This window comes from Ascidiella aspersa, chromosome 4, assembly GCF_963924565.1.
Source record: "Ascidiella aspersa chromosome 4, kaAscAspe10.2, whole genome shotgun sequence".
NCBI lineage: Eukaryota > Metazoa > Chordata > Ascidiacea > Phlebobranchia > Ascidiidae > Ascidiella > Ascidiella aspersa.
Window position 1 is genome coordinate 16491578 of NC_139450.1, and position 24720 is coordinate 16516297.

General features: G+C 42.8%; 1 protein-coding gene across 2 annotated transcripts; it reads left to right on the forward strand.

The window, feature by feature from the left end:
• The first annotated feature begins 1147 nt into the window (after positions 1–1147).
• Positions 1148–24406, forward strand: LOC146148391 (uncharacterized). 2 transcript variants are annotated; one of them, XM_083387476.1, is made up of 2 exons: positions 1148–3376; positions 14245–15057. In XM_083387476.1, the coding sequence occupies exons 1-2, from the start codon at positions 1853–1855 to the stop codon at positions 14332–14334; spliced, it is 1614 nt and encodes a 537-aa protein (XP_083243602.1). In that variant the 5' UTR covers positions 1148–1852; the 3' UTR covers positions 14335–15057. The 2 variants fall into 2 exon arrangements, with proteins under 2 accessions (XP_083243602.1, XP_083243601.1); XM_083387475.1 differs by lacking the exon at positions 14245–15057 and adding an exon at positions 22941–24406 and having other exon boundaries at positions 1152–3376.
• Positions 24407–24720: the final 314 nt, after the last annotated feature.

Below are 24720 nucleotides of genomic sequence, written 5' to 3' on the forward strand. Positions count from 1 at the left end.
ATGTCTCGCTGAGTTCGCGTTTTTGTTTGCGCTGCAGCTTATTATAATGCCACATGCTGCCGCGGCGAAGGATAAAGAAGAATTTGCATTTTATTGCGGCTAGTTGTTGTTTCGTCGCTCGGTTGGCGATCCCGTGGGTGCAGGCCTACCGTAGCAATCAAATTTCAAGCGGAAAGTAGGTCACGTTGATGTCGAGTATTTAAAAGGATTGGCAGCAAATGACGAAGCGCAAGCTCGGCATTTATCGAGCAGCTATATCAGGGTTGCAATGGAGGGAGTATCACGTATGTGACAATATATCTCAACGATAAAGCTGTGGGTTTTACTGGTGGTTTTCGTTAGTCGCTAATAACGTCGATTTAATAACGGTAGCTAAACAAAACAAATGCTTATCATGGCATAGAGACCGATTACCAGTTAAAAGGCTGACATTGTTTATTACTGCCTGGCTGAATGATGCAAACGCAATCACAACACAGTTCAGCTTACCTGTAAAGTAGTTTTTATGGAAGAGAATAGTTAAACTACTTTTCAATACTTAAAAGTTTGGTTAATTTTTATTGTCATGTGGTAAGTGTTTTTGTATTGTATTCAACAATAAACATAATAGAGTGATATTATTACGGCTAACTAATGAGGATTGAAGCTTGTTAAAAACAATAAATGACATATGCTTCCTAAGTCGTTTATTTACCATCAGCCTACGTATGATCGACCAGCATTTGCTTTATGTACACAAAGTTTTTAAAATATTTTTTGACGTAGTGATATTGTTGCTGTTCGCAAAAGGACTATTACAAACATATGGTGCCTCGCATGACATATGCTGTCCGTAAGTCCAGAAGCCTTCGATGCCACTATTATCTGTCGTTCTATCGAAAAAGCTCGCACTAACGCATTCAAAGAACCTGCGGGCAAGCTAGTGTGCAGCAATCGGCCAACAGGCATTTATCAGGTGGCCGATAGCAAACTGCCTCGGTGACCAGCTGATCGGGGAACCTTTCTCTCTCTCACCAAAGAGAGATAAAGCGAAAGGCCAAAGAGATAGAAAAGAAAAAAGGCAGCGGATGTGCGTGAGACGAGCCTCTACCCGTCTACCGCCACTTTCGTCATTTATAGTTTTCCCGTCGTAGACGATTCAGTTCAGTCGTGATTAAATGTGCTACAGTAGTGTTATGGTGTACTAGCATCTTTTGGTTGCGCATATATAGCTATATATCTTACATACATTTCAATTTAGTACCGACTAACAACAAATTGTTTTGCCAACCGCTCTGTTTGATAAGAATCAATGCTATTATTTGAGTAAATCTTAAAGGCCAATAGTTTATGTTTGGTAATGAATATTAACAGGTTACGTACGAAGGATTAGTTGTTGAAAGATGATATATACTCTCTGTCTCTGACTGATTTAAGTTAGTTTTTTACGATTCTCGATGGGCACAGCACATCATCAAACGTTTTAGTGTTTACGTTTTTAAGTAATAGGTTACTGCTACGCGGAAATTGGCTTCGTGATGTGTTTTAATTGTTGTCGATCTGACGGCAGGATGTTACAAATGTTTTGACGCAGGGCTTGCGCAGCGGTATACATATATTAGTAAGTTTATTCAGTAGACTTAAGATAACATACATGTATTATTGGTACACTGCTGTCGTTATGTGATCGCAAAGGCTTAGTCTGACGTAGGTTTCCTGTTTATACTCCACACTCTAAACAGGGCATTTATTCTGTTTCCAGCGTATATTGTGTATATGTCATAGTAACCGCCCGCATAAATCTGACATTTAAGCTTTCTCCAAGAATTGCCATTTGAAGCAACACAGCAAAGCACCAACCCACACACGAAGTATGTTAAGCCTAACGAGCGCGAGTACGTCGAGTGCCGAACCGATGTCCGCCGTATATATGAGTTTCGGTGCCCGCGAAAGGATGATCAAGCCGCCGGGGTCGCCGGATTCTGGCATGGGATACGACAGCGAAATGGATAATGAAGAGGAAGTGGCTGTCAACCGACGATTAAGTCAATCGCAAAAATCTTTATCGCATCTTCACGCATCGTCTCCTTCACCCACTCTTGAATGCATTAACTGTCCGGAGATGCAAGATGGCGAGCACGACGTGTTCGACGGAAGCGTGACGAAGGAAAACGAAGAAACGGCTCCCGAAGTGAAGCAGTTGGGCGAGTCAGCCGAAATTTCAACCTACACTTCTACTAACGATAGAAAGATGGCAGAAATCTTGGCCGAGCTCAATAACCTGCCTGATACGAAAATAGAGTTACCTCCACCGTCAATCAGCAGTCAAAAGAAGCTGGCAGCCCGACCTGGCTACATTAAGCGCCCAATGAACGCCTTCATGATCTGGTCACAGATCCAGCGCCGGAAAATCATGGAGGAAACGCCAGACCTCCACAACGCCGAGATCAGTCGCAACCTCGGCAAGCTTTGGCGGGAGCAACCGGAGGACCTTAAAATGCCGTACATGATCGAAGCTGAACGACTCCGCCTGCAACACATGCGCGATCATCCCGACTACAAGTACAAGCCCAAGAAGAAAAACAAAGCTCAAGTGAAAAAGGGGGAGTTTGCTGAAGAATTAAACAGTCTCGTGAAAGCGACGGAGCCCGAGACGGCGGAAAGTCCGTCTCACCGTAAATCCCCCACGTACTCCCAGAAGCGTCCGCGTAAGCGGAAACTTACTTCGTTAACTGCGCGACAATCCAAGAACAACAACAGCGCGGCCACGACGAGCAGCAGCAACAACAACAACGTTTTGATTGAGCCCAACCTCATGTCCAAAGCCATTTTCAATCCAATTCAGGTAGCTCTTACAAGTAACAACATGCAACAAAATGGTGCTATCGTATTTGACAATCCTACAGCAATGACCGTAAAAGTGGAGCCGACGGCGAGCAACACCACGACCCTCACTTCGTCCTCCGCCAGTCGTAAGCGCGCCCGAACGAACTCCGAATCCATTGTCGAGAACCGCAACCAAGCCAACCACGTGGGATTGGTTCGAGGCACGTTAATAAACAACCAGTTCATTTTAGTACCTGGTACTTCGAACGGACCTGTGGATTGTACGAATATTGTTTCGACCTCGCCAACTCGCACCAGCAGGCCTGGGAGCGCTCCCCATCTAATCCCATCCCCTATTACCATACAAAACAATACCACCATACAAGGTTTCGTACCGATTGGCAGGATGACACGCCAGGATAGCAGCATTAGTATAGTCAACGGTGCCATGCAAGTTAACACCATCGCGTCCACCATCAAGACACCAACCACCACCGCAGCTCTAACCACGTGTGACAAACGAACGGAGTTGGAAACATTTGCCAGCGACTGCCTTCAGAATCAGATGAAGGTAAGAATACAAATGTCGATGTTGTTTAATATTTATAAATCCCTTAACTACTGCTCAACGCTATATTAACACACATATGCGTCCAGCCTTATGAGAAAAAAATAGGGCGTAAGGCCAGGTGTGATTCGAACTTTGTCTCAGTTTTATGTAAAAGGGCTAATGCGCGAGTTTCAGCGACATTTAGCGCACGCGGCCTGGTTGGCACCCAAGTTTTTTTAGCCAAGCTTGCATTTAAACAGCTGTCTGTCGCCAACGTTCGGTAATTAGTACTCCTCACTTTCACGTTCTGCAAAGCAGTGATTTATTGTTCGGACAACTTCGGCATGGAACTTTTGGATTTAAAAATACGCCCAAAAATATTGATTATAGAAATCCCTTGTTTATAAATATTTGACTGTGCCGATTTAAGTGCTTCATCACGATAATTTTACTCACTTCAAACTCATTGCATCTCTAATGGGTTCACGGTTCACCACTGCCCGTTACGTATGACAACTATGCTGTTTTTTGTATAGCGCTAATAGGCGATTTTCGGAATATAATATTGCACCTTCGTTTAAGTGGCTTTTTATGTAACAGCAGGTCGTATAAATCGAGTTTGTGGAACCGGTTTATCCCGAAAAGCACTTTTTTATTATAATTGGAAATCTGTTTTCACAATTCAACGCTCCAAGTCCTTTTCGAAAATCCATAATCAGATTAGCATATGCGTATACAACATGCGGCGCACCTATTCAAAATGACCTTAATCCGAAACCGGGTTAATTGTAAGGCTGCTGACATAACGCGAATGTGCAACCATTCAGATGTGATATCGAAAACAACGCTTCTTATTATCATTCTACAGTTACATTGTTTCCCTGTAGATATTTGCATGAAAGCAAATATATTGTTGCTGCGCACAATAATTAGGAATACATTTCAGTCTGTGTTACGTGTTTAGCTCTTACCAATGCAATACTGCTTTGTTTTCGTGAAACTAGAAGGAAGTTGCTTACATGATATGCTGGTTATGTTATTGATAAACGTATTTCACTCATGCCTAAAATGAACATGTTGTGTCACTGTGGCCGTCGTAAGAAAAACAGTTTCGTCGACATCAGAAAGCCATTAACAAATAAACTTAGCTTTAGCTATTTTGGATCAACATTTTAAAACATTACCAATACATACTAACGTACATCCGAGGTCGCCATCTTATTATTTGCTAGATTTATCTTATATTGCGATCAAGTCGTTTGGTACACTCTGCGGTGATTTTTTCATTTTCTAACGATGACGATAAGCAAGCAGTATTTACGGAAGTTTCCAGTTTCGCCGGAGATGAAAGGCAATGATGGCTGTTCTCTGCCCTTCCAGCGAATTGCGTTTGGTCGTGTTAGGTGTCAATCTAAACGGGATGCTGTCCCTGCGATTTGCGGTAGCTGGCAATCAGCTAAGGCCATAAATGGCGACCACAACGCCCTGTGCGGATTTCTCTTACTTGATTGGCCACTGCATTTCATGCTTTTTTCAAATTAAAAAAACGTATTTGGTTGATTGACATACAAATCAATCGCTTCAACAAGGTTGCGGTTTCCGCTTTTACATAAGCCTAAATTTTGCTGCATGTTTGGCGTGACTCGCAATAAATAGGTAAAACTTATGTTTAACCAAGATAAACACTAGCGATTTGCATATAACTTTTGTCGCCGATTGCCGACGTGCACGCCTTCGGCATTTCAACCATATAAATTATTAATTACCGTTTAAGTCAATTTTGGAGATTCCCTGCGTTCAACCGGGAAAGGGGTGAAGTGAAAGTAATGGAATTTTCTGCTTCATCATTGCAAGGGTATTTTTCATTCAGCTAAACACGTTTTGCTGTGAACAATACTTCTGGGAAGTTCTAGGTATTGTTTAAAGTGGCCCGCGTATTCAACACACGCCACATTTTTGTGCAAGATTCACCAGCTTCTGCGCACGGTAAATCATTTTATATGCCTTATTGCTTCACCGAAGTGGACCAGCTCAGCTGTATATTGTGTCGGTGACCTGCTGTTTTAATTTTAAAGATGTGCTATTTTTACCATTTAGGGTCAACTGTCTCGAGTTACCTAACATACGGCCGCTCGTCTAGCTATACGCCATTCGACCCTTTAGTCCTGACACATTGTTTGTACTGCCAATTGTGTCGTCATAGCAGCAGACGCCATTTGGAATGCCTCATAAGTCCAACCATGTATTTCTGAGGAACGTTTTACTCTTTCGACTTGAAATCGTATTAGCCTACTTTGTGTCATTATTTTTTAAATTGTTGGAATTCCGCCACAATTAGGCTGAATCGCGATTGTTTAAAGGGAAATGGCACCATCTTTCTTGCTGCTGACTGTTTGGTTCCTTAGTAGGTCAGTTTAAGATTTCTGCCGCTGGAACGGGCATGTATGTCAAAGTCGCGGGATTTAATTAACTAAATATTTTTACGATCGGCTCATGATGGCTAACCCACCGCACCAGGAATAATTTAGCAACCCAAAGTTTGTCGGCTATTTTTTTCATTAAACACCTACCAAATTTCCAAATTGTGGAAAAACACACTACTTTATTAACAAACACTTTAGTAATAAACATTGTTGTAGTTCGTAGCGAGAACCGACGCGTCAACAAGTTTGCTTTAGAGCAAATTTTAATATTCGCACAGAGACGATTCTCCTTACGTTTTGACGTCACATTCGCTGCTGGAGTACTAGTAAGAGGATCTGGCGAATTCGTGCTACGTATTTCTAAATGCAATCGACAGGTCTACTGAAAAATTACATAAGGAAGTTTACATTTTTGCTGGCAACATCTCCAATCTTAAGGAATTTCTTGTCACATATCAATTGGTGTATATCTAGCCAATAGCTATTTTTCAAGTTGATAATTCTCCTAAAAGACCTAAATGTCCAGTTTTATTAGAAGTTTCAAAACATATTTTTCCGTCGACAGTTTAGTGTTTACAACAAATATAGCCCTACTTGATAAGCAAACACCAGCGTTGACGTTTCGAGTTAGTCAGTCAGCAGTTGTATTCGTGATATGTCTCGGTGAAATACACACGCCTCCTCATTTCTTGTATGCGATCCAAATATCGGAACGCCTAAGCGCGCAGTATATTTTAAATTTTTTTCACCAATCGCTGCCATCATCTGTCCATTGCGTGACTTATTAGCGGTTTCGCTGCGTCTCGTGTATTTCCCTGAATTTGTCCTTGAACCATTCAACTACGAGAGATGGGACGTATTTTCTAGTGCTAGGCCATGCAAACTGGTTCGTGACAGCATCGTCGTTCTAGCCCAATAATAGCCCTGTTTAAGGTTCGGCGAAACACGCTTGTAATTTACTGACTTATGGTTTCAAATATGGCAATTCGTGATCAGCCATAATAGCAAGTTGTAAGACGCGATTACTGTTTAGCCTAAACCTACACGGAGTAAACTGGGCAACGTTCGCACTCATACAGCCGTAGGCCAAGCTGTGTGTTAAGAGCTGCTTCTACGAAATGTTGTTTCCGTATTGTTTTACAGACGTGGGCTTTCCAATAAAGGTTGATATGTCCATAAATTAAAAGGTAAAAAGTGTTTATTAATTCATTTTAAGCTTGTGATTTTTTAATGACGTTACAGTGCGGTACTACTATTTCTGTATATCGACCCTTCTCGAAATCTGAATCGCCCTAAATGTTTTGACCGGACTAACAATCATTATCCAAGAAAGAGTTCATCTGCACTCGTTGTTGGCCAGTTGTTCGTAAAGGTTCAAACTACCGACGTAAACAAAACTGTGCACAGCGCAGCACATGTATGCTTCCCATCATTCACCCGTCGTTCGCAATATATTGATGGGCGAACTCGACGAACGTAAAGAGCAGGGTGAATGCGTGGTAGCCGCAGCGGCGCTTACTATAGATGCAACCAGGTCCTAGCGTTGTAGGCGTCATCCCATGCCCGCGACTTTCCGTAAACGCAAGTACGACCCAAACATGTTTACCGCCGCGCTGCTGCCCGTATCACGTGGTCAACATGGGCAAAAGCACTCACGAGTGTTTTCCACGCGTTTACGAGCAGTCCGCGAGTCCCAAGCAGCCTTGAAAGCCACTGTCAGGTCAACAAGTTCGCGTGCTCCCTCGCTATGTCTCGTTTGTGTTGGTTATATCGAGGTCAAAATTTTTCGATTGCGTTCAACGGTTGTGTGCTACGCAAAGCACTAGTATTAAACGATTCCCAAGTCGCTTTCTTGTAGCTCTATCATGGCAGGGGACGTCCCTCGTGGTGCAACAAACATTGGTGACCCCGCGTTAAGGTTGTCGATCAGTTGCGTGTCTTGTTTTTCTACTTTTCTAAAGATTTGAAAGGACGGCAACTAAAAACTTTTGCCTTATGGGCATTAGTTATCGTTCAAATAATTTTCTGGGCATATGCCATATAAATTTGTATGGTGTCGCTAATCGCTGGAGTTGTTTCGTTCGTACTTGTTGTTATGCAAGATTTGTAGTAGTGACTGATGAGTCATCCAAAAACCAGACAAACAACTTTATTGGATTCTCTCGCCACGAAGTAACCCACACAGCGAGTGCATTGCCCTTTGTTCCATGTTGTTCGCTCACCATAGTTTGTATTTTTGCCGTTGCTGTTTCCTCTCATGCATAACCTTCAGCGAAATTACAAAAAATCGAATGGGCGTTGACACGCACCCGGCATCATTAGCACTGTTCCGTTTTTGGAGGTGATAAAACGCGACACTCAATGGCGACAGCGTTTGTCCAGGATAGGCGGGATAACAGAAACTTAGAAAGCGTTCCAAGCGAATTGAAAACAACCCATCCGATCGATTAGGTGTGAACTTTGACGATGCTTTTTGATGTTCCCCCAAAACACAAACGATGAGTAATCCACATTCAGGACGTCGTTTTTTATGTGTTCGATGGGCAACTACAGTAACGGTCGATCACGCATGACCTTTCCACGCACGTAATGGACTTGTGTATTTCAAGCTGGTCCACTTGTTGCCTACTTTTTAGTGTCACGCCTTGCGTTGGCAAACACTCGAACGTGTTGCGTTAATAAATCTTATGCAAAATAACTCTTCACGTGGCAACATTCCTTAGATTATTACCATTAAAAATCGGATTGTTCGACTTACGTGTATTGAGCACAACTTACATAACTAAAATGAAAGTGGTCAGCGCACATTGTCACTATTATTAAAAACCTCGTTATCGAATCGCCCGATTACACAAAACAATGGTGCCTGGCTCCAGTTGGGCTACACGCAACGCGTTACAAGTCACATAACATTTTAAAAATACATTTGATGCTCCTTGCAGGAAAACTTATTGTTTTATATTTTTTAAACGTTTGAAGCAAACCGTATTGTATTCTACTCGACTCGATGCTTTAAGCTTCGTTCCCAACGCAATCCATAATTTTGTTAGGATTTTCTTTTAGATTTCGCTGCGGTTTCCTAAATGGCGAACTACTGTTTGTACTTTGACTTTGCCCAGAATCTTAATTTTCGTAATGGCGTAAGTTCTCAGTCATCGGAATACGTCATAAACGGAAACGCGTGGCTCGCGTGACGCGCTTCAAGGCGAAATGCAAACTAAACAGCACATAAAACGTGGAATACAATAGTTGAGAAAAAAAGTCGTGATTATCCGCGCTTTAAACGTACCCCGGACAATACTAGTTGCACTGACGTAAATATTTGAAAATCGTTTAATACTTCAATGAGTGTGTTTTTTTTTTAAAGGCTCCGAAACTTCAATGCACAGCAGAATCATTAGATGTATGTTGCACGAACCCATTGTTTTCCATAACAGGAAATCTACCTTCTCCTTCGGTTTTACAATTTCCGCTGACTTGGTTGGATTTTTAAACAGCATCTTCGACAAAATCCATCAAATACGAAGCTGGTATTTTTAGCAGAAACGCTTTTATTCTCCTTATCGTTTACCTCTGAATAGCCGTGGGCACAATAATTTGCGATAAAATTGTCTAGTGATTAGTTGGATTACAACCAGCTCTCGACAATCCGGAGTCCCACTAGTTTTGCATTTTTACAACCTGAAGCAGTCGGTTTCTTCGCTGATTTTTTATTATTATATGATAATGCTTCTGCAGTTAGCGGCACAATATATCATTGTACATACTACATGATTTGCTACTTGCTTGTACCTGGTTGTTTTGTATTATGTTAGTCATATCCTTTTTTTATTACCGTTGAACACAGAGTTGCGCCCAAGTAAGTTTACAATGTATTTGAAAGCGATGTTTGTGTTCGCCAATGATTCTTGGTGTCCTTGATCCAGGGCCCGTTACTCTCGGGCTGCAAACAACCACGGTTTGTTTAGCGGCTCTTACGCGGGCGCCGTGTATATGAGCATCTGGGTGGCAACGTGAGTCAGTTCCCAGTATTGGCGACGGCGCCGAGCTTTACTTGCCTCAGCCCGTTATTCGATCAAGGACCTTTCGCTTTGGAAAGGGTGCCGCGTGACGTTATTCAAGTGCCGCTTATTGTCGATCGAACAATGGCCGGATTGGGAATTTTGCATGGCGACGAACAAATTGGACGGGAGAGCGGCACGGCCCGTTTTATATCTGCTTAAGCGACCTACATTTCCTATCAACTGTGGCCTGGTTTGTTCTCAGAGTGCTAATACGCTTTATACAACGAATTTACAGTAATGGCTTAAAACGTCTTTTACGGTCTGCTGATTAGTACCGCCGCCTGCCAAACGGAGTATCGGTTGTTGCTTAGTCGTTGGGCCTTTTCACTGTTGCTGCGGAGATCTGGCAAGGCCGACGCCCACTTTCGCTGCAATGGTGACGTCATAATCGGCAGCGGCAGGTGCCATATGCCCGTCGCCTGTGGCAACCGCTCGAGTCGAGCGATATCGGCACCTGCCTTTCGGGAGCTTTTAACGCTAAAAGACGTCCAACTCGCGCGTGACGGCGATTTGGCTTCTGGCTCTCTTTTTTGCGATGACGCTGCGACGCGCGTGCCAGGGTATCCAATGCGCGAAACTGCTTTGTCATCGCAAAGCAGCATGACCTCAATAAAATAATTTAATCGGTCGACACCGCTGTTAGCTTAATAAACATCGACGCACCGGGAACGGCTTACGTCCTAACAAACCTTTCAGCTTCTACTTCTCAGCAGACCGCCTTTTTAAGCAGTTAGCCAAGGATGCTCAATTCAAACGCTGAGGGGAATTGTAGGCGATGCTTATTTGCTGGGCACTCACCCGATGGTTTCCTACAGACTGCTGTTCTCGCCGTGCAGTCGCATAGGAGATGCCGCGAAGTTGCTGATTGAAGCCGTTCGACTAGTTCGAATTTGGGTTGACGAGGCTTTCGCGACACTCGCCAAAACATTGCCCTAGCGCCGTCGAGTGATTTCAATAAATGCCGACACTCAACGAAATCCATCATTGCGCGAAGTGCCCCCGTCGCATACTGCGTGATGCTGCCGTAAGACGATTCAGGCAGCAGTGGACGTTTAGGTTTCCGCGCTGCTATTTCCGTTGTCTGGGCCGCTGGATAAAAACCTCGCTTTGCTGCTGCGGTTGAAAGGCGAGTTTCACCTATCCATTGTCGCTGAAGGTGGCATTAAGTTCGTTTATGAGTTCGCTGTAGTCTGCTTAAACACAACCTAAAACGCGCTCATTAAGATCTTTTTCTATGCGGCGTTGCAGGTACATCCACAATTGGAAATTTGAATTCGTTCTTAACTTATCTCTTAAAACAGGTGGTGTCCTAAGACTTTGTGCTTGCTGGTTACATCATGTCGTATGCCCATCTCGTGTTTCTTGTAAAAGTTGTTATACAATTTTCGCTTACCGTGAGAAACGGGACGCACTGGCGGCTGAGCTTCCCCGTGACTTCTTTACAGTTCGAAATATCACCGCAGCCTCTTTAGAGAGCCAGTCGCTCGCTTGTCCTTGTCTGCCTTTTAGACCGTAACACGGCGATTGGGTGCCGACGTCACCTAATTTGGCTCCACAAAATGTTTCCCGGCTTTGGCGCCACCGGTTTACATCAGGATCAGATAACTCTTCACGTGACGTGTTCTGCTGGACAGATAGCGTCGCATGTCATCAAGCTAGCCCTTGTCGAACCTCAGTGGCGTATTTAAACTTTTGGTCTACGTAAATAAACGAACTGTCACAGCCATTTCTCAACAGGTCGCAACTTCCATCGCGTATTTGGTTAGATATGTACGATATAAATAGGCACTCTGGTCGCGACTACCAGTCGGCTTATCTCGACAAGCAATTATAAGTTCGTGTTTCAAAGTGCCGGTAGGCGATCTGTTGAAAAGTGGTATACATCAAACCGCCCAGTCGGAGTGCCGAAGCAATAACTGTTTTAACAGTTTGACATTTGGTTTGAGATTTTAAGCATACCAACATAAAGAGCATAACTGAAATCCCATCGTTTAATTTCACCGTTTTTAAAACAGGGGCGTCGTCAATATTTAATTGCTTTCCTATGATATTATGCTTTTTATGCTTAACGATAGGCCAACAAGGCATGACTATAGGTGTGAGGGAATTATTACTAAACCAGAAATCGATTTGTTAGTTTTGTTAGTGTGTCGTAAGGCTGTTCAGTTAGTTCGTTGCCGGCTTCACTTCGGGAGGATTATATTTCCTGCTTGTGTAGCTTTAAAGGAGCGGCGGATGTGCGCGGCGGTGTTGCCCTGATCGTCACTGCGGCATCTACCCTGTAATTAAAATCGCTTGTGCGGTTTCTTGTGAAAACGTCACTGCCGTGCTCGATTTGAAAGGTTTCCGGGCAATGGGCGTGAATCATCCGAAAAAAGTCTTCCTTGGTCCTGGGTTAAAAGTGAGCCGAGGGCGTTAACCGCATTAAACAGAACAAGTTTGTCGCGTTTTGGTACTCTTATAACGTCCAGCGTGCGCGGTGGTTTTGTGTTTTGATGATTCACTTGCGCGTGATTTCACATAACGCTGATTGTGACGAAGGCCGAAGTGCGTAATATGTAGATTCTAAGTTCATTCATGGACACCAAATGGGAAAATTGTGGGTGTTGCCATTGCGTAAAGTCCAAATATAAAAATAAATCGTTTACAGCACATCACAATAAAAATTCTCGTTATAGCAGATATCAAACTAGTACAACTAGTGGCAGGTACACAGCACACTCTAGTTTTAGCTGTAATTTTAATTTATTTTGAAATACATTTTTCGAACATTTTCTCGAATCGATTTGAATATCCTTTGCGGTATTCAAACTCGTGACGATGCACCCCACGTTTGACTGAGGCATGGCATATAGGGGCGTGACGAACACCAGCCAATAAAATCTGACCCACGCCCATTTGACGTCAGCAACAGTACGCGAGTCGAGCATATTACAGTCTTACAACTGCTAACTCCATCGCTGCTTTATGGCTGAATCATTATACGCCACGCTTATAATCACTCGTCACGAGCGTTTATGTAACTAGACAAATATTTTTAAATAAATGATTCTAAAAATAAACTGCGATATTCCCCTTACACTGGTTATAGGTCCTTTTAAGCTAATCGGTGAAATCGGTTTATATACATTGGAAATGAACGCAGGTCCTTCTTAATGCCTGCATCCTTTTCGAAATCGCCCATAAACCTCACTTCATTACATGTCGATTAAAACACTATCATTGGTTTCACAGGGTTGTGATCAGCTTTAAGCACTTAAAGTACAAAGTCAATTTTGTTGCGTAAACAATTGATAGTTCCATTTAAAGATTTTGAATTTTGTTGCCTATAGACCACCAGTATCAATACACCGATGATTTGTTGTGGTTTAACGTGCGAAGAAAAGTACTTGAGATCGCCCTATACTAGTTTGAACCTTTTTTTATATATACCGTTTTTTATACCGTATTCTGTGCAAGTTATATATGTTAGCATGACAATGACAAGCAAATGTATGACTCAATGATACAAATTCATTGTTTACTGAATCATAAAAGCTCGAGCTTTCCGTTTACTGTAAAAACTATCGTTAATTGGCCCCCCACGCTTCTGGTGCAAGCAAGCGTGTAGCAATTTTCGAAAGCGAGCCAATTTTTCTTGGTGTCGTACAATTCATGTCAATTGCGACACTCAATGATTCATCAGCCCCTCTTTCGCCAATAAAAGGTCGCCTAGGAAATCATTTTCGTCACGCAATGGAACACCTGCGTCCCGACTAAAACCTCTACTTTCGCGTCGTAATGGCAACATAGAATTGAGTTAACTGGATTCGTATCCATTGTTAGGGGGCCTATCCAATGCGCCCCAATGGCCGGTTGTGATTTTGACAAGCTATTGTTGCGCGTGTCTCTGTAGCGCGTGGGTCGCTCATTTACCGTACATGTCGTTCCGCATCGCGGTTATTTCATAATAGCCACCGTTAAGCCATCGACGACGCGCTTGGAGCATGCGCTTCCTGTCTGCGTCCCACCGAAGTCAACCGCAAAATAAGGGTCCTTGGTTGTCCACCAGGTGAAACCGTTCCCCGGCTAGACGAAACCCGACGCCCTAGCACGTGGTCGCCCATAGCCTGATGCAATGTTTCAAATACATGTGCGCACGCGGGCGGCGTGTGTTTTATTTCATGGCCTTTGACACTTTAGCAATTCATGTGTGCGTTTTGATTAAAAGTAAATACATTTATAAAGAAGTTGACCTCCTTTTTTTTCTTTTTTTTATCGACATTCAACATGAAATGTAATTGTGCTCAACTTTTTCTGTTTTGTTTCATGTTCTTCTCTCCCTGCTATACGACGACTCTGTTGACTACATTTTTACATCCTGTTCATCCGGATCGCTTGGCTTTTGGCATGTCACTCACAGGTAAGCCGATTAAACTTCGTAGCACCTTTTATGATCTCGAATCTAGATATTAATTTCGGCCGTCAAGCACATGTAGCGTCTTACGGGTAGCAACGAGACGTACGTAAATGTGTTTGCGGATCAAAAAGTTTATGAACTCGCGCCTTACCTCCGAGCCTACTCGGTTTTAAATAATGGATGAGTCGACCGCACCGCATGGTCCCACACGTGTTTCGTTGGCCCGCGTGGTTGAACAAACGCTCGTGGTTCAGTTTCGCTGCTTTCCTTACGTTTGAAGTCAAGGGCCTCGCCTTCGCTAGGTGACATTTACAGCGTATTGTCGCGCGACATACTATTGTGATTCGTTGTCATAGTCACGCCCGTTTGAAACTCAATGCTCGGGTTTAGGGTGGCATACGTGACGTTCGCGTTTGTACTGCATGCACTTGCACTGCCATCCTCGGCACTTCCGCGCAAAACACGAAGAAACCACCCACCTGTGCAATAAACAAGCGCTCGTCAAAAAACAACCGATGCAACCAATAAGCTATAGAGAAATAGCGATATTGAGGTTGGGTCGTAAATGCGTGCTGGAAAGCTCAAACTAGCTTTGTTGTCACTGCCGCGTTATGATCTCACAGCGCACTGCGCCATATGGCAGGCGCTGCCGATTCCGTTTCTTGCTTTGTAGATTTCCTTATTATCGCGTTCAGTCCATCTGTCGACGCGTATACACGACAGTAGTCAGTAATTCTGCAACCTGTGATCCTATACAAAATTAAATTTAGAAGGTTCACTGTTACTTGTAATTTATTTACGAACGTAGGAAGGTAAAAAAAAAAAAAAAAACTTTTTTGCAATTGTTTATAGTTTATTTTGAAATTTATTTGAATCGCCCTTTCGTTGGTTAGTATTCAGCTATGCCCTATGCAACAGTTGTTAAAATAAGGTGCTGTACCAACCAGACCGCGATTTGTGGTTTTAGTTCAATCCAAAACAACGCTACGTTCAAAAAGCATTTCAACTTGTATTTCAACTATAAAGTAAGTCCGCACTTTCTGGTTATCGCCCCACCCAAGGGCAATTGACAGCTCACACATGGCCTCGTGACGGCAAAGTGGTTTGGGGTTGGTTGACTGAACTTTACACAGTGAAATGAATCAAGCCCGTTGTTACTATTTTTGACAATTCATATCTGCGTCTACTTCTGTGTGTGTTCAGTACTGTTGTTGGTAAAACGTGCGTAAACACCTGACGGTAGCCGTCAAAACAAGAGGCGTGATGAAACATGGGATTTCGTTTGTGTGAAAACCGGGGTATTACCTGATTCTGTTTACCACCTGGATTGGGTGAACAAGAAAGGTTTATCACCTTTACAACCCCAGGCTGGCGTAACCTGGGTATCGGGTCGTGTGTTTTTCCCTTGGTCATTGTCATTTAGTTTCGCAAGTCGTGTTTCGAATCGTTTTTATAGTTATTTGTCGTAACGTGCGTGAGGTCGCGTACAGCATAAAACCACAGAACAACTCTAGGTGACGTAATGACAAGACCCGAGCCGACGCTTTGTCCCGCTGTTGCAAGTGCGAGCAAATATTGTACCACTTTTCACTGGCCTATAGCAAGCCTCTTAACGTTTGCGCAAATACGCTTAGCAGCTGGCCTTTCGATGGCTTACCTGGGAAGGCTTAGTTTTTGGTTCACGTTACGCAACGGGCTATCAATCGTACCTGGAGGCGGTCGTGAATTGGCTTTTACACTGATTAATTATTTTCGGTGGATGGGAAGATCACCGTTACGTAACAATAATCCCAGCCTTACTTGTTTAGACCAACGCAATAAACCTGTCCATGAAATATGCTTATTTTGATCCCTTTAACGCTGAAAGACTTTCGCTTTATTCGTTACGGCCTTCTAAGATAAAAAAAATAGAAGGTACGTGGCTACACTTTCCGTTTAGGAGTTGGCCATTTGCCATTTGCCATTATTTAGACTGTGGTCTATTATAATCCAGTTACGGCCAAATAGGAAGCAAGCTTGAAACCTGTTGGCTCGCCCTGGCTATCGTGCGCAGCGATGCGATCCGTCTGCGCGGAATTGATAGCGCCTAAATTGCGCCAGAGCTTACGACTCGTGCGTAGACTCTGTTTGCAAACAAGACCAGGCTTTCCCGTGGTGCAATCCTTTTTGCAGACCTTGGACCAATCGCTTTGCAGCAATTGGCTCGAGTTCAACCACACTGCGCGTTCGGCCTATTTGTTGGTCAAACTTACGTAACATGTTTTGATTGCGCTATTTTCTGTTTAAGTCAATCTGTTATTCGAACTCGTGTTTAAAAAAAAACATGTGTGTCAGAAATGTTGTTCGACTTAATATAAATGTTTGTAAGGTAACAAGCAGCTCAAAAAAGGTGTGCTTTGGCGTTGCCTTTTTACTAATTCAAGGCTCAATCGCCAAACTTACGAACACCAGTACAAGCTTGGGCCTGTCCGGGTAAGCCAATGCAATGATACGACACACCATCGTTTTCGCATCTTTTGGCAGCAATAGTCCCGGAAAGAGATATTTTATTTGAAAAACAGAGGCATCTGGCAAGACGTGCCCGAACCTGCCCACTGGCGCCACGTTAATCGTCAGTGAGCGTGGCAACCGTTTCCTGGGCTCATATGGCGAAACGTCAACAAGCTGGCCGAGTAGCCAAGTGACTGCATGTCGCAGGCGGTGGCAATCACATTGTAATAAACCACTCGTCACTCACATTAACGGCGTCTGGTACCAGGCGCCGAACACGAAACTATCTCTCTTTATTGCCCCTAAAACAGCGCTTATACGAAGTACTGTTGTCGTATCGGAATGAAACGCTTGGGAGTTTTTTTATCAGTTTGTTACCAAACCGATGTGCGCTCAGCCCTGCAGATGGTGCTTGACGCCTATCAAGTGCTTATTGGTTTCCCTTTGCGAGGTTGTTCAGCTGGTTAAGCCCCATTAAACGAAATGGCCTCGGGTGCAAATCAAGGTATTAACTGGCCAATTGATTTGAACTGCTAAAAACATCGAGTCGCCAACAACATTATTATGTGCAACTTGAGTTGGTACTTTTTCCTCGAACTAATCGAAGGCCAGGTTTAGCTTGCGGCGGTCCTGCTGTGACGTCAAACGGCGAAGAGAAAAAAGGAGGGAGTCTCTGTGACGACACGAGCAAGCAAATTCAAAACAAACACGAAACAGCTGATCTCTCGCCTAAGCCGAAAGCGGCATTGGAGAGAGAGGGCGGCAGAGAAGCTGTGTAACTGCTCAACTGTGCGTGCAAATCACGTCCCTGCAGCATTTCGTGACGGCAATAGATTTTCTCGCCACTCACTTTCCAGAACACCCTTCTAAAATGCACCGTCCAGTAAAAAGATATAGTTACATAAAAAATGGAGCAAACCAATCTGGCTGCAGCAGCAAAGTACTATGTCTGCTGCGCCTAGAGAACCCATTTAATTCGTTAAAGTGCAACGAATCGTGACCGTGACGCCCATCAACAGTTCCATTGCGACAGGGCGTGAAAGCTTTTCCAGCTAAAACCAACTCGGGGTTATCCATGGTTTAACCTTGCACGAGGGAGCGGTAGTTTAAAGGACCAGACGGTGGGACTAATAACTCGCCACTGTCACAGACACCCTATCCAAAGATTGATGGCCTAGCTGAGGTTAACCTTACGAAGTGGTGGACTGTTTTTTTCGATGTTTATTGTGCAGTCTCTCTTACTGAGTCTCGGGTTGTTGGTTATTGGTTAAATAATCTTAGAATTCAATAGGCTTGCCAAAAAAGTGATTTGTTTTGTTCATTGGTGGCAAGAAAATCCATTGCATTGACCGTCATCGCATTGTTTAACGTTAAATATAATGACATTATATTTTGCTAAAGAAGTAAAATTAGCATTTTTTATCATAACAAAACTGTCGGAAACTTGCTAATCATATGCATATTTGCAAATGCATTGCCAAATTTCTGGATGCAGCTAAAGAACTAACTTCCTCATATACCGATACTATCAACCATTCCCGGTACTGTAATTTCATGACGATATTTCCGCATCCGTTTCTGACGTCACTCAATCATTGTGATGTATGCACATATAAACAATAGCAACGGTCGCTCTTTTGCGATGCCCCTCTATTTTCTTTTATCGAGAATGTTTATAGTATAATCCGATTTGCTTGTCTGTTTGTTGTCGCTATATTTACGGGCTTTAACATAACACGTATTCGCAGCGCCAGTATTACTGACAGTGCGCGTTTGTTATGATTTAGCGTTGGTCGAGAGTTATCGCGTCATGGAAACTTATGGCCGAGAGCTTTACCGCAACACTTTATGGTAGGCTGCACAGCAGCAATACAGAGCAACCATCCTCGCAAATAGCTCATCGATGATGTAAATATTGGGCGGCAATTTCGTACTGGAAGTCGTATTGCGTTCAAAATGTTTCTTTGCAATAAAATTCAAAATTTACCTTTTTTTAAAGACAAGGTTAACAAGTCAGCGTTGTGTCGCCAATGAGTCACCATCGTGGCAAAGGGTTTGATTAAGGGCCCTTTTGTTCGCAGCCTTTCCCTCGACTCGTGGGAAACCATTCCCTATGAGACTTTCAAGACAAACAAATGCCGGACAGAAGGACCGCTGAGCACGCGATGCTTTTTGTCAATTCGATTGCTGAATGAAACGATTAATTGCTCGCAAGTCCTTCAAGTAGAGAGCTTAAATTCTTGACTAATTTGGCCTCTTATCCTGTTGGTTGAATACACCATCCCAGCTGACGTGTAATTGGTCTTTCTACCAAAGTTCAGGCACTTGATTGTTTCAATTCCACATTAGTAGGATAACTGGATGTGTTGCAAGGCCACACCGTGAGTCACAAAAGTGCCACTCACTAAGTTTTAAAAGAGAAAGAAAAGAGGTGTCACTGATAATATTGCACTCTACGACGAGAATAAACTTGAACGACTGGTTTTAACCTCAAGACGAAATATTGCTTTATGGTTTATCACAATGGCGTTTGCGAAATTACACTTTTGGAAAGTTTTAGTACGCCGAAATACACTACTTATTCCTTAGCCGCTAGACTTGGGCTTTTGCGCAACGATTGAACCACGATAACGAGAAAGGAAAACCAGCTCTTCAACGTGGCTTTAAGTCAGTCTCATTTGCAGTAAAATATAATAGAACCTATACAGCTACCACCTGTTCATTTTCGATTCACAAAGGTCAGCCTAAAACAGTGATTAAAGACAGGATCTGACGCACCGTACTAAGATGGTTAATGTTTTTTTTTCCTTTAAGCGGGTTCAGATCAACACATGTCAACCTTTCTTGAACTCTAGTGGTAGACTAATTTTACGCGCCATTGCTTCAATTATTATCAGTGATGCAATCAAACTCTTGGTCGACCGGTTTAGATTATCATCCATCAGTGCTATCTTGGTGGCCCATTTTAATTTTCACATGGATATCATACTTTATATCTCTAATGTCTTCATCATCAAAAGACCGCAAGGCCTATCACTACGACGTCTGTTAGCCTCTATATCCACCATTCTGACTTCGTTGGGCGCATTGGAGATAACTGCAAGTGATTTTCGCTGGTGACATTTTGTTCGGTTAGCTTTTGCACCCTGGTCGCACAACCCTAATGCGTTGATTTACTAGATCGTTGGCAGCGTATTGCTTTGTTTTTGCACTTTTTATCGTGTCTAATGGGTTTGGTTTTGTTCTCCCGTTTTTTACTAATCAAAACAAAACATATATAAGCTGCTTATACCTCGTTGCCTATGCTGTGTCGTGGCGCTAAATCGGATCGGATGTTTTTGTTTTGTTTTTTGACGTCTGAGAAATTTACCTGCCATCGGACTACCGGCAAAACGTACGCGGTCTTTTCACCCCTCAAAATCACCATGGTGAGTTAGGGCAGCGAACAGTGTGAACCCTTGAAGAAGTAGTAAACACATTGTGTATTGATGCCCTGTCTTATTAACGTAAACATGGCCGTTGTCGTTTTCACGATTTCACTGAAAACTTAAACACGATCTTTCAAAATTCCGTCATAACACTCACATGATGACTTATGATTTGTTATCAAGTTATAAAAACAATCCCTGCCCCACAAGATCCTGATCATGTTACTGCACTGATTTGTTTTATTGAGTAAGTTACACAAGTGTATCGATATCATTTAAATGTGGCGTACGACGATTTTCAGCTTCTATGTCATCATATACCCTCACTCGATTACTATTGGTCACTCGCCAAGTTTTTTGCTGATGTACAGCTGTTTCTTTCCACTTGTACTCTTAAATTTTTCATGCAGCGAATAGTTTTAAGTTGTTTCGTTTCCAGAGTTTCTTTGTTCTTAAGGTGGTTTTGAAAAAGAGTTTGGAAAATAGGCCAGTGGTATAAAGCTTTTTTGTTGGGGGAGATTCGTTGATTTTCTTGTTTTTATTAAATTATGAACTATCATTATGTTAAGCCTTTCAGTATCAAAAGCCCAAATGTTAAAAACATTCAAGCCGCGACTTGCATTATCAGTGTTGTACATTTGGCAATTAATGATTATATGTTTGTTAGCTAATTCCCACCCTTGTTGATTTCCTGAAAGGTGGCTGCTTTGCCTTGTCCCCAACTCCTAATTACAGTACTGTTTTATATCTCTTTTCGGAAAGAAGGCAATCTAAGCTACTACGCTGTCTCTCGAGCATCCTCTCTCCTCGAGCCCCCTTTTTGCAGTTAACTTGCATTCGCGCTTTCGTGAATATTTAATGAGCGCAATGTCCAGCGGTTCGCCTGCGTTTGGAGCTGCATAATTAATGACGACCAAACACAATTTACATGTGGCGTCGTCGTAAGTTCCAATGCAATTGTCAGAAAGCATAAACCACACAACGCCCCTCCGAAGTAATGGGCAGCCTGTACCCCCTCCTAGCAGAGGCCAGCATGTCGCTACCACCGCGAATAATCGATGTAACGTCGCATATCAACGCCTGCTGTTGTCCCTGTCCAGTCCGCTGCTTTTGACAAAATTTAAACCGATTTTTGCGGTCGTGGTGGGCCGCTGGACTTAATAAGGTCGGTAATGGTTTATAAATTAGTCCGGGTGCATCTTATTTGCAACCTGTCACTTTCCAATAAAACCGTAAAAAAGCAAACTCTGTTCATTTAAGAATAGCAGACAGTTTGATAATTTTACCAACTTGGATAATAGGAAATATATCCACCGCAAATCCGAAAATGCGGTATTTCTCCGCTTGCCCGTTTTCGATAAGGTCAATCTGCCTGACATATATATCCGTGTCCATGGTCCGCAGCGTGTTGCCATTACTCTCTTTCTTAAAATGAACTTGTCGACCCCACGGCTGATCTACTGCTGTCCATGAAAAGGCGCCCCTCAGGTTTTTCGACACGAAATTGGCCGAGCGCCCGTGTTTCGCTTTAACCACAGGCAAGGTCGAACTTCGTGACCCGAATTTCCGCAAGCGTGTATAAATATACGTATGTGGTTAAGCTGAAACTTGTTGCCAAAAAATGGGATGGTACCCTCCACACCCTCAAGCACTTCTGCCCATAAGTTCTATTCATTGCCGCTGAGAAGAAATTAGGGTTTGTGTTATTGGGAAAAAATGGGGCAAGGAGTGTATAAACCTGGACCAACAGATTTTGAAAACGGTAAACGTACAAGTCGGAGACACATTCCAATTTAAAATGTTTAACAAACAACAGCGCCATATGCTTGTCATCCACACTTTGAACTCGTCGCTCTGCGTTGGCCTGTGGGCGCGCTTCGATAAACAAGATTTATTACAGGATCGCGGTTTGTGTGGGCTGTACCATTTAGCTTGCGACAAGATACGGCTAGTCCTTCTACCAAAGTCAGGGTTAAATTTACATCGCGGTTCGTGTCACGTGCTCGTCCAATATGTAACGTGTATTAAATTTAGTTGGAGTGACGGCAAGTTGTTAAACAAATGGTTAATCTGGTTTTATGGCCAACTTTAAGTTGTCTTTGGCAAGACTCGTAATTTCAGGAAGCCCTTATTTACGTTTATAACGCCTAGCAGTGAATTATAGTAAAGGACAGAGACGACGTAATTATAGTGCCCATTAGATGTTTGTGTTATAAAATCAAAGCACAACCATCGCTATCCACCATAGTCAGCAAAGGTTGGCTTCGGTGTTTTTAAATCCAGCTATCGTACTGTCCCGGATTTAATCAATATTCCCGTCCCCGCAACAGCCCTTGGTTTCCTACCCGGGTCGAAGCGAGTTTTCCTGTCCGATTCTCATAGCGAAGTCGCCGACAGGTCGCTCAATTTACATCCATTAGATGCCGAGCGAAAAGCCAGGCGAGGTAAGAGCGGAAATGGCCAGTTTACATTGCCAGCATCTGGGCACGAGTTTTCACTCTCCTCGTCAGTGAAGCGATTGTGACAAACGAAATGCGCCCGCTGTGTTCGTAACCAACCGCGCGTGGACAATAGCGATTACAATGCGCTCGTTGGCTCATGCAATATATGCGTCATGGTATGGCGAATAAACGTCAACATATAGGCTAAGCGAACACATGCTTGACGGTTTATTTAATATAGTACTAGGCTACCGTTAACATTATAACTCATTTTTTAATCGAGCATTTTGGATGCCTTTTATACGTTTTTAATCATTTTCTTGCCATTTTATCTTTGTAGGAGGAGATGAATATCGACCTTAATCAATTCACGCTCGGATGTGGTATCGGTTTGGCCGACCCTTGCCGAAAACAATCTCACTTCGAGTTCTTTGATTCCAACACGGACGAAGTTCGAATGCTCATCGAGAGTTCCGACAACTCGTGGCTTACCGACGACCTCATGCGGTAGAAATGTGATGCATCCCAAACTGGATCGCATCTTTCGCAATGCCATTCCAATTTCGCCGCGAACAACATGTGATTCCAAGCTCTAAATGTCGAAAGGTTGATTTTTCAAGTGCAATTACACCCGTTTCTCGGAATTACAATATTTGGAGGTTGGTCGACGATTTTCACCTCTGGTTATGTCCAACGTTTGTATGTAAAATAATGTGTGTGCTGTTCTTTTCAAAATCTACAGTAAATAGTTTCCTTGTATCGTGTACTTTAAAGTCAGAGGTAGGATCGACGTCACGAGCTAAATTTATTAGCTTACTTATTTGCCCGTGTACTAAAACAGCACGAAATATACGTCGATGGCTTTTGATGTTTGATAGCCACGTGTCTTAACCCTTTTTGTCCGGTACATCTGTTTACCTTTCGCCTTATATCCCACCTGTACCTCACTTTTACCTTTTTCGCGCCCATTGTTTTCACATCCTTCCGCAAAATGTTACCCACAAGCGTCCCTCGTTTCGTCATATACTTTCCCTACTTTAACAACGAAAAAACACGTATTATACAGGGTTTTCTGTTGTCGGAAAACGTAAAGTAATAAAGACTTTGTTGAATCAAAAAAATGCTGTACAGTGTACTGTACATACCCTAATGCTGTGCCCTCTTGCTCTACTGTACGACCCCTGTAATATCTCGACTGGTTTAGATGTGTGTACGCATGTTTATAACCCGTGTATTTACGCTGTCATTACGTGCTGGAGATATTTTGCATTTAAGCCGCAATTAGTACAATGCAATATAGCACGGAACAAAGATTTCTTATCATAGCTAATATTTTTCTTAGGGACTGAACCCGGCGTATTTAAACCTCTACCGTTTATGCAACGTATAATTTCAATTTTTTTTAATTTTCTGCTGCTTTTTAACCGCTAAAAATACAATATCGTTTGAACTCTAGGGCAACATCCAAAATGCACAAAATGCTGTCGTTGTCGGCCTTATTCACGCCGATTTCTCTTTTTATATGAAAACTACATACGTTTCGCAATGCCTGCCTGTTTTACACGGTCACTTCTCTTTGCGCTTTTTTGTAAATATAGTTCTATTCGCTCGATCTCTGCTGGTTGGAGTCGTGACCGCCTCGCTTTACTTTCTTTCTCTTTATTTTTTTTACATTTTTGCTTATTTTATTTCTCCCTCTTGTTGTTTATTTCACCAGCAATGGCGCATCGTACATTATCGTGGCGTGTCATTGCGACAAAAGAATTGAATAAAAAACACTTGTAAAAAAATACAACATTGACATAACTGCATATTTAGTTTACTGACCTTAGTGTGATAGGCTAATAATTAAAATCAATAATTACATTATGGTATAGCTTGTTTAGTGTTTTGTCTTTAGTCTGTCATGATGCTCGCCATACAAAGAAACTCAACGAGAGGAGGGAAACACTTTATGGCAAATCGCTAGAATGGGGATTTTCTCTTGTTAGGTTGTGTGACGTTTAGCCAAAATGTAATGCTTAGCTAATTGTAGTACGCTATATTTTTGATTTATAGCACTTTCGTACCACAGAAAACTTACGTCATTCGTTCATTTTTGTATAAAAAGCGGGAAATAG

Excerpts from the sequence above, each read along its gene's own strand:
- LOC146148391 (XM_083387475.1), top strand. The coding sequence starts at position 1,853 with ATGTTAAGCCTAACGAGCGCGAGTACGTCGAGTGCCGAACCGATGTCC. Across the intron at positions 3,377-22,940 it reads GCCTTCAGAATCAGATGAAG|GAGGAGATGAATATCGACCT; the intron begins GTAAGAATACAA and ends TTATCTTTGTAG.